General features: G+C 38.2%; 1 protein-coding gene across 1 annotated transcript; it reads right to left on the bottom strand.

Moving 5' to 3' along the window:
* Positions 1-789: 789 nt before the first annotated feature.
* LOC141600115 (protein arginine N-methyltransferase 1.5) lies at positions 790-10,211 on the bottom strand. The gene is made up of 20 exons (XM_074420297.1): positions 9,489-10,211; positions 9,331-9,393; positions 9,010-9,101; positions 8,516-8,591; positions 8,343-8,429; positions 7,902-7,968; positions 6,551-6,639; positions 6,426-6,461; positions 6,226-6,294; positions 5,342-5,410; positions 5,127-5,180; positions 4,786-4,860; positions 4,147-4,239; positions 3,955-4,058; positions 3,286-3,334; positions 3,122-3,208; positions 2,859-2,964; positions 2,084-2,171; positions 1,551-1,644; positions 790-1,454 (listed from the first exon to the last, which is right to left on the bottom strand). Exons 1-20 carry the CDS (start codon positions 9,930-9,932, stop codon positions 1,371-1,373), a joined length of 1,926 nt encoding a protein of 641 aa, XP_074276398.1. The 5' UTR covers positions 9,933-10,211; the 3' UTR covers positions 790-1,370.
* Positions 10,212-10,824: the final 613 nt, after the last annotated feature.

The following is a 10,824-nucleotide window of genomic DNA, read 5'->3' as shown; positions in this document are numbered from 1 at the left end:
TGCCCACTTTGTTATCTACCTTTTTACTCGCTTTTCTTGGCTACGAGGTTCTGGTCAACGGGGGTTGTGTTCCAAAGTGTAGGAGTTTGCTCTCCTCTGGAAACAGATTTTTGTGGTCTGCTTTCCTCCTTTTCTTTCTACGTTCTTGGGGCGTAAGTGCACTTTGTTCTCTCGTTTTGGGTCAAGGGGCTCGTTGGTTTCCAGATGAGATGTATTACAGCCAAGGAGATGAATCTCCGAGACGCTCTCTTGGGTCTTGTTGCAGGTATTTCTCTGAAGCTGTATCGGTTAAGATGAGTAAAAATGAGTTTGTTGAGGCTCGTTGGTTTTCTGAGGAAGATTTTCACAGCCAAGGAGATGAATCTCCGAGACCCTTTCTTGGGTCTTGTTACAGGTATTTTTCCGAAGCTACATCAATTAAGACAAGCAAAGATGAGTGTTTTCCTTGGGCCAGCGCTGCTCATCCTTTAGAGATTGGGGTAGATATTGATTATGAAGAGCGTGTTGAGACTTTCGTCGTGCGCCATCAACACGATGTTGTTAACCGATGCAATTATTACCATGTTTTAGTTTATGTTATTAGTAGTACTCTAGTGCTTTATGTTGTAGTTTATAGGTATGGTTTAGTGAGCCGTACCACTATAATGTAGAACTCTTTCTTCACAGCTATCAAAAAAAATTAAATAAATAAAAAACTAAGATATACACCTAAATGTAATACTCCAAATAGTTATTTTCGGGAAAATTTGATTTTATCAACTACGAAGAAGTCGATGTGACGTCGGGAGATAAAATATCAACAATTGCCTCCAGAGGATAATATAACTGTATATCATACAGCGAAGAATAGATGTCCCTGGTTCAAACATGTAACCCAAAATCTTGATACATGCACAATCTCATCCTATCGCTCTGTAATCTGCCTTAACGCTCATCATAACGAACATTTGTTCACTGGAGGTACCACCAGTACAGACCAAAATCACATCTTAACGTTCAATTAAACAAACCCAACACCCGTCTTGACAAGACATAACCCACCTGCCCACCTAATCAAATCCCACAACTGTCACATGACCATAACCAACACAAACATAACCTAGCTAAAACTACACTAAACAAAGTTCCACAAGACTGTAATCTGACGGGGATTGATTTTCTGGACAGGATCTCTCCAGATAATGTGAAAGATCTGACATCAATGCCTTTTCTTTGATCCCACTTTCACAAACACAGACTATATGTGCTTAGAGTCTTACACCATAAATTTCGTGTTCGGCTCTTTGTGTTGGGATATAGGCCAGCTATTGAAACTTGGATCCATCTTGAATTCTAACGAAATATGACTTGCGGAGTACGAGATGTGCTTACTAAAGACCAACCCAATATGAGCGACCTTTGCTGTTGTGAATAGGCGATGGAGAAGGGGACGCAACACACCACTCATACCAAACCTGCACCAGCACCATCAAGTGCATCAGTTGGAGAAGCAAGGGGAGAAGAGCAGGAAGAGAGAATAGGGGCAGGGGAATTGAATCATAGGAACCAACCTTGGAAGAATCACAACATCGCCACATATGAACTTCTAGAGGCATCCCAGGTTTTATGCATATCGGTGTTCTCAATGGGAAGTAGATTGGAAACCTGAACAAGAAATAACAACTTAGAAAACAAAGCCCAGGTTTCACTAATTCAGTTTCAGCATCAAAGTGAAAAAGAATAACAAAACCCATTGTCAAGCCCCGCTAACTATTATTTGTTCTAGTTTGGGATCAAATAATATCTGTAATTTGGAAACGTTAAATCATTTTTGAACAAAGCCTTCATCCAAAAATGATTTGGGATCAGCCGACATGAATTGTCGAAGGCAGGTAGAAGGCAAGTACAATTGAGATAAAAGAACCCAAAAAAAGGTAACAAGATGCAGAAAGAATAGGCATATAGATCAAAAGACCAATGCAAAATGTAAAGTATGCCTTCTTCGAAAAAAAATGGCCAGTATGCCCAATAAAATAGTACCCAAAAGCTTTCAACAGAAACAAGAGTTTCCATATAATAAAGAAACAAAATCCATAGGACATACCAGCTGAACATATTTGGTGTTGCCATTGTTGGTTCTATTCCAAGGTGTACATCTTTGTAAAGCGTTGAATCAAAGTAGCCAGCAAATCCTGCCAAAAAATAAGTGAAGGGATTTATCTAACTTCCGAACATCCAAATAATTGGAATGTCAAGGACTCGCAGATGTACATCCCTTCTTTGACCTACAAAAATACCCAGTAGTGCCTCCGGCCTCCAGCGGATTTACATGGCCTTACCTCTATGTTATAAAAACAGAAGTTTTTCTAGATGACCCATGATGAATTGTCATAAATGTTATTTCATGATCAAATAAATAAGCATAGCCAGTTTACTTTATTCAATCATACGTCAAAACCAAAGGATAGACTTTGGCCCCGATGGAAATGGAAACCTCCTAACAGGCCAACACATGCCCTGATTAAACTTTCATTTTACAAGGCTCCTACAAAGACATTTTGCCTTATCTCATCATAATTAAAACCCGAATAATAGTGAGTCCTCGGTCACATTGAAAATGAAAACAACCTAACAGGCGAACATACGCCCTCTAATTAATCTTTCCTTTTACACAGCCGTTGGAAAACTTTAAATTTCCAATTACATCAAACAGTAAATATGAACCAAGTATACCACAAATGTCATAACTGAACTCAATTGCCATCTATAACGACTGAATTTTAAAAAGCTATTATCAACAATTTTTTCTAAATCTTTATATTCAGACTCTTGTGTGCACTAGTTTCATTCAAACAAATAGTAGCAAGCCACTTACATACCATGAACCAATGCCGATCCAGTATCACTAGGTATCTCAAATTTCACCTTGGTATACCGTTGATTGTCTTTGTTGGGTGAGGAATCCGGATGGCTAAAACTGAAGACCTGTTGTTTTCATTAAAAAAAGCGAAGCATCGCCATTAGTTTGCAAGGAACTATCATACACTGAAGTACATTCATTAGCTAGAGATGATATAAACAAAGAGGAAACGGGTGCTTAAGAACAAAACAATTGAAGGCAGACGTGCAAGAGATCACATACAGGCTGACATGGGGCAAGCCTTGCTACTTTGTGTAATTTTACCACATAGGCAGTTTCATAGTGTACAAGATCTTTATGTGCTTTAACCTACATCAGTTGAAAGAAAATCAAACAAACTGGTGATAGGAAAATAATAGGATCACAAAAGATGGAAACATGCATACATCATTATACAATTTGGTGGTTGTGATGGGTTGGAGAAAACTTGTGTACCTGAAAGGAAACAATTTAAGGGAATTAAAGACAACTACACCTGAATCTTCAGCTTTTTTTTTTTTTTTTTTTTTTGCTAAAATGTAAGCTTATCATCATTAGAATCAGCAAATATTACAAGACATCATTTTTCTCCTTACTCTTTGGTTCTAGATTATGATGGAGTAAAGCAAAATGGCTTACTAAAGTGGTTGCGCTTCTTTCTCTTGTGAAGTAGCAGTCCTTCGATGCAGTTCTCGACGCAATTTTCATCTTGGGTCATTCGGAAACAGCCTCTTTGTGTTTCTAACACAAGGGTAAGGCTGCGTACATCCGACCCCCCCTTACCCCGCAATTTGCGGGAGCCATTGAGGCACTAGGGTAATGTTGTTGTTGTTTGTATACATATATTTCGTGCAAATGTTAAAACTAAATGCACCTTAGACAACCATAAGGCAAATCTTCAGCTTTAGAAGTGGTAAATTCATGATTAAGTAATTATGTCCTCTATTGGTGAATAAGGCTTCGTTTAACTTTTTTTGCGTCGCAAGAAAAGTCAGATGGGTTTATTCAGTGAAAAGCAGTAGATGTATTATTTAATAATTTAACAATGGTGATTCGTCATATAAGTTGTTACGTACGATGAGGGAATAGAGATGCCATCTGGCTTCAAAAAGCGCTGGGCTCCATCGAGACACTCCGGTGAGAGCTCATTATCACCAAAAGAACCCAATAGTTCACTAACCTGAATTTAAATTAGAAACATGTAGGTAAGTAAACATACTATGGAAGTATAATCCGACAGCGTATTTGATTACAAAGTGCACACTTACCAAAATGTCAGCTTTCTCAGGGGCATCCCAGTGACGCATGTCGCTAGATACTATAGTAACAACATTTTCCCATCCTTCAAGTTTGACCAAGCTCTGGTCCAGGAAAAAAAAATTCAAATCCAACATTAGCCCATGCATAAGGTACAGCAATGTATAAAAATGTTCTTCCCACGTTATGGAGGGTCATTGTGTAATGAAATTCCAAACCACAGTTAATTTCCCCTTATCACACGTTTTAAAGACAAACAGTGGTATTATTTTAACATTCATCTAGTACAACTTAGACCCTACAGGGATTAATGTAACAAGTTTAGAGGCGAAGGAACCTATAGATGGAAAATTCAATGTTGGGAGATGGAAATAGTGGTGAAAGAGAGAAATGAACGAAGAATGGGTGATACGTTCTGCCAAAATGAGATTAATCGTTCATGACCAATGAGGATAGCAAGAACTAAGAAGGTGATGCATGAATGGGGGGTTGGAGAGTTTTGAGGTGGGGTAGTAGAAAGGGAAACTCCATACCCCACAATTAAATCAGGTCCTAAAATTGGAGAAGGTCAAGAGGTATAAAACAGTAGCACAATCTACATGGTCAGCAATTATAGATTATAAAATATCGACGGCTGAAATGCAACTTACATGAAGAGTAATTACGGCATTTGGATTTTTCTCCACAGCATAGACCTTCAACTTTCTGGATGTTTCTTCAGCTGCCTAAGTGACCAAAAATTACGTATAAGCTTATGCTGACAGAAACATCGAGAACAAGTAAGACAAACAAATCTTAATATTTGCCTGCTTTCCAATGAAAAATCTATAACGCAGTTGTTTCATTCAGCAAACTTGAAAAAAAACTTTCTATGGGATCAGAACAAAATTTAAGCTAATCCTTTATTATAAAACTCTCCTTGGGACCGTAACAGAGTGTTAGGCCATTGACTTTTTCATAGAATGGGGATTCAAGAGGAAGCTCACTATACCTCTAATGATGCTCTGACAAGCGGTCCACGGCCTGCTCCAACAACCATCAACACCTGCAAATAATAATCCAGTGTTAATTGCCCTAGTTCGATGATGGTATGCAAGGCATATTTATTCCTAAAAAGTAAGGGTATTCACACAAGGTGTAAAAGGTTTATGACAATGAAAGGGGAAAGAAATGGTATCAGCGAATCAGGAATGAACGATTACGTACCGTGGTTACATTAGACGCCTTCTCATCAGGAACCCTATCAAGCAAAGCTTTACTGACTGCTCTTTGGTACTGTCGTCACCAACAAATTAAAGAAAAGTCAACTCACACGAAAGAGAGGGACTCAAACTCCAGAGATTACACTATCCAACTATATCAGACTATGACGAATAGGGGTGAATTCAGTACGAGTGTAATGTATGAAATTATGAGACCTAAGTACAGAAAGCAGAATTGGGCAAGAGTGAGGCTTGTTAGCAATGCAAAGGAGGTTGAGTACAGTTGACAATATCAATGTTAGAGGGCAGCTTGTTAATCGATGCTGTTTATGTAAACAAGCTAGTGAAACCCACAGCCACTTATTCTTCAAGTGTGAGTATGCTAGCACAATTGGGCTAGAATATATGGGAGAACTATCAGTTTATGGCATGAAGCTCATAAGTGCAGCAACATAAGTGCTAAGATTTTAGAGTACTTAAATGATGTGTAGTGTAGTGGTATTTGTTGGTTGTTCTTTTGTAAGATTCTTCCTGATCATCATTTTTTACCGACAATCTAGAATATACACCAAGTCAGTTTGACAATGGTCTTCTGAATAATGTAGGTTTATATTCCTAAGATCCTCGTTAGGTAATGACTGAAAATTATCCAATTTGTGTATCTTTCCCCAATGCTAAAATCAACAGTCAAATGGAGAGAGAGAGAGAGAGAGAGATGGTGTTTATCTTCCATATCTTTCCTGAATCGAAGACTGTAATTTGGCTTGTACGGGTGAAATTTGGATGCTTCCGGCCATATTTATGAACCAAACAAGGGACATTTTCCCTCTATCGTATAGTGTATGAAAAAGTGAAAGCCATAATGCACAGAACATGGAAATGTCTCACCTGTGAATATTTTACTGTATCCTTTTCAAATGTCTCGTATGTCTGCGCCTCAAGGTTATCCATAAGAGGCTGCATGCACCAACATTTATAGGCCAGACAATTAAATAACTTTTTGACAAGTTACAATGGTTTACCAATTAAGATAAATAAGACAATAGACAACCATGAAGGTGACTACAAAGAACAATAAAGGAACTCACTTGCAAGGGCGACTGTAAGAAATCCCTATAACCAAGCTGCAATAAGATTCACAAAAAAAGATTATGGTTTCACAATATATACACCATTGACCATTTGATGTCAAAATTCAAGGAGATAGGCCTACCTCAAATTGCTCTTGTTCAGGGAGCGGATCCATCTTTTGATACAAATAACCAATGTAGTGCAAGTATTGTTTGAGAGGATGCCTCTTACCTTGAGAAACAAATAAAGTAGTCAAGACATCTTAAAAAACAGATGATCAAACAATTTGGGGACACGACAGCCAAACAAAATTATTGGGCTACATTACTGCCAGCTAGAAGTGGTTTAGGCTGAAATGAACTGTAAACAATATAGCAGACACACAGGCATGTCAGGAATAAAAGCCTGAACACTATCTATTTGACATAACCATAGCAAGAAAAGAGGGTGGCTTAGATTACATCAGAAAGCTCAGACTAAATCAAATGACATGACCAATACATTTCAGTTTTACATAAGAGCCTGATAATATTCTTTTTTCCAAAAGAGCATTTATCTTTCCATTTAAACCAAAAAAAAACACAACCCTACATCACAGCATGGCACCAAGCTTACTTTTAAAAGGCACGGGGTGCACCGTGAGAAGGGTCTAAGACGACGAAGCGCAAGGCGAAAGGCGAAAGGCGAAAGGCGAAAGCGCACCCTATATAGACACAAGGCACACAGTTTTTGCAAACAAATTTGAATTTTTTAGATGATATTTTGTGGAATATTTCCATATTTCAGAATTTAAGACGTTTAACATGTAAAGCAGTAAACATTAGGGATAACGTAACAGAGAAAGGGCTTTTTAAAAGAATTAGAAGAAAAAAATGTCAAAATTTTATAGTAGTGTGCCACTGTGCCTCACCGGCAGCACCTTGTCTATAAGGCGCACTTCAACTGCACTACAGCCTTGGGCTATCGCGTGCCAGAAGTGTGCCTTTCCAAACTAACACCCCGTGTTTTTTTTTCTTTTTCTTTTTGGGGCTAACTATGTTACACAAACTCGTTTAGAAGTCTCCGACAGGGGTGAGTGTCAAAGTGTTGGAGTCTGCTATTTTCGAGAAAATATGCATATTTTTTGGCTTTAAATGAGGTGTCCCAAGTGTCATATTCATGTCCGAGTGTCGAGTGTCATACAAGACTATGCGAGGGAATAAGAAGAGACAGAGTAACATAGGGGATGGGGAGTACTATATGACACCATGCAAGACAATTGTGAATCATACTTTGCATCTTAATAATGCTTAAAGCCTGTTTCCCTAACACTAGGTCCCAGCGTTAAATGTAATACTCCGTATCACTTTACTTTATGGCCTTACCAAATAGGTACCCAATTTAGACTTATTACCAAAGAAGCAGCAGAACCACATTAAGGAACAAGGGGTAGGCAAAAATATTTTGGAAAAAAAAAAAAAAAAAAAAAAAAAAAAAAACAATCCACGACTCACTGCCAACATGATTGCCTGTGTTGTTTGTTGCTAACTCAGTGCTTGCCTTGCCTCCAGACATGACTACCTGGTATTTAGATTCAAAAGGACACGACAAGAATAAGAAGACAGCCACTACTGAAATAAATGCTAGAGGAACGAAAATAATAGCATAAAAATCTTGTAAGATTCCTGTATCAAAAGTGTGCCACAGGCACATGTACAGTAGTCATGTTGTCAATGAACATTATGGAGTCCTCAGTCTAACTTTTAAAGATCTAAGAAATTGGCCTAGGCTAAATGATGCATACGTATAGTCCCCAGTGCAAGAAGTGGTTAACCATTCTACAGATTTGTCAACACCTGAGTATAAGCTTAGGAACTCATTTTAGGAAAATGGCAATGATATCATCATATTCTTAGCGCATAGTTAAACTCGTAAACTGAAACTTTCAAAACTACCTGAACTGAATGATTAAAGAATTCAGTGATTAGCTTCTGATGGCGCTTTGATAAGCAAGGATATCCATGACCATTTGTTATAAAAGACTGCGAACAAACATACATAAAAACGGTAAAGAGGGGAGAAAACTATTGAGAAAACACTTCAGAAGAGGCGGGATGCTTAAACTTACACCAGAGTGTAGTATAGCAGCTCGTACAGGTTCTCCGAACCAGCGCCCCAAAGAATTTAAGGAAGGAAGTGAACTCCTAGTACGAACAGATTTTATTTATATAAGAAAAAAATCAGTATATATATTAATATACTCCCTCCAATTCGCCATATTCTTCCCTATTTCCTAAAACGGTTATTCAGGTTTTCTTCCCCTTTCTATTTTTGGTAACTTTTTACTCTTATTTTATTCATACCTCTCTCCTATTACCCCACTCACCCAACTTTTTTAATCCTATTTTATTCCTTACTTTAAAATTTGTGGCCCACAATTCATTATTTAACTCTTAATTATTCATCCCTCTCTCCTATCACCAAACCCCACCCAACTTTTTATCAATATAATACTCCATTTCTTAATTCTTGTGCCCAAAGTAAAGAGGAAGAAAATAGAGGATTGGAGGGAGTATATAGATATAGATTCAATGACAGCTAATCTGATGGCATCAAACTTACAGAACGTCCAATGCAATTGAAAGTTGATTGCTGTGTTCACAGAGAAGACGAAATGAATTCCATGTCTCCCAAGAATCAACAGGATCTCCGCCCTGTTTGAATAGGAAAAAAAATGATAATGAAGTGATTCTATTGAACCTAACAACAGAATGAGAAGCGAGCATCCAGAGGACAAGCAAAAAAGGATCAATAATGAATGAGGTTTCATGAGCATGGGGAAGGCTTCAAATGCAACAAAATTGTAAACTTAAAAGAGGATCGACAACAAAGATGAGGTAAAAAAAAAAAAAAAAAAAAAAAAAAAAAAAAAAGGTTGGTTACTAGTGATTGGTCATCAGTAGGATCGCCATCCTCGTGCTTTCTTAAAGGGATTCTGAGCCAGAGCTGAAGTAGAAGGGGACATAATTAGAGGTGAGAAATTAAAAAAAAAAAAAAAAAAAATAGTTGTAGTTGGAAGAGCAGAAGGTTAAAAAGGGCACCTGCAAATTGTTTGAGGTTTGTAGAATCTGATTGACACACCTAGCATAGTTGACACAAGAAATTCCCTTTGGTGTTGGAAGAAGGCAAGCCTGTAGTGAGAGATGAGATGCCCATGCTATCTCTTTCTTCAGTATCATCTCAGAATCTTCCCTGAGCAGTTTGTCATCAGAGTCCAAGTCAATCCATGAGCTCACTTTCCCAACTACATGACTACTCCACTGCGATGGACTCAATACCAAATCGGAACCCGCAACGGGTAGGGACCCAGAATCGGAACTATCAAGGCTTGGCCTGTATGTAGGATCAACCAAGGGAGAAAGAACGAAGTCGAAACCGGCATCAATGTGGAATGAAAGAAGTTGAGGCATGTCATTGCTGAACTCAGTCTCTACTCCACAGTAACGAGACTCCCCTTTATCCCGTGCTCTTTCACCCAACGGCATCCTCCCTAAATACCGAATACCAATTACTGGTACTACTCAATTACTGATACAAAGATAGATAGATAGATAGTGTGAATTTGTGAAACAGAGAAAGGAGGGAGGGCGTCAAGAGGATATAATAGGTTAGGGTTTTGCAGCATCACCAATTGGGTTTAACAACTCCACCCACTCTAGTTAACCTCCCAATTTTTTTTGGCCTTTTGGGTTACGCTCTTTCCATACCAATCTCCTACTCGGCTTATCTGGAATCCATGGAATAATCAGAGTTAAATTTTAACTGGGCGATAATTACTGGAGAAGTTAATTACTTGAGTAATGAGTTCCTTGAAGATAGGTTTGGAATATGAGTAACTGACTAGATGTTTTACTCCCTTAATCATTACCCAGGGGGAGGGTGGGTAATGTATTACCCCTTCATGAGGGTAATAGATTCAGGAGGTGAATAATTACCCTCATACCAAACATAGAAAACGTACCTTACATATCACTCCCCTATTCATTCCCCTCTTTTACCCTCAATCCAAGCAAGCCCTTAGGATATTCTACGTATTCCTGAGTTTTTCGGTTTTCTATTTTGTACCCCTCTTTTTTTCTTTTAATTCTACATTGTACCCCTAAACTTCTTTTCTTTGAAGGAAAAGATCAATTCATTAATAAATCGTCAAACGACACTTACAAGAGATAGGTGTAATCGAAAAAAACAAATTTAAGAGAAGCCAAAGAACAAATTCCTCTCGTAAAACTAGGGATCTCAAAACATGATATGACAATTCGGCTCGTCCTTGTATCGCTCTCTTCAATTAGCTTTTAAGAGGATCATTCGTTTAATTCATTGATGGAGAAAATTTACCTTGTATCGGCACCATAGATCGTCGGCGAATATGTGAACGCG

The sequence above is a fragment of the Silene latifolia genome, chromosome 9, assembly GCF_048544455.1.
Source record: "Silene latifolia isolate original U9 population chromosome 9, ASM4854445v1, whole genome shotgun sequence".
In the NCBI taxonomy this organism is placed as follows: domain Eukaryota; kingdom Viridiplantae; phylum Streptophyta; class Magnoliopsida; order Caryophyllales; family Caryophyllaceae; genus Silene; species Silene latifolia.
This window is presented reverse-complemented; position numbering and strand designations above follow the sequence as displayed.

Excerpts from the sequence above, each read along its gene's own strand:
- LOC141600115 (XM_074420297.1), bottom strand. The coding sequence starts at position 9,932 with ATGCCGTTGGGTGAAAGAGCACGGGATAAAGGGGAGTCTCGTTACTGT. Across the intron at positions 4,861-5,126 it reads TTGTCAGAGCATCATTAGAG|GCAGCTGAAGAAACATCCAG; the intron begins GTATAGTGAGCT and ends TTGGTCACTTAG. Across the intron at positions 4,240-4,785 it reads ATGCCGTAATTACTCTTCAT|AGCTTGGTCAAACTTGAAGG; the intron begins GTAAGTTGCATT and ends TTCCTGGACCAG.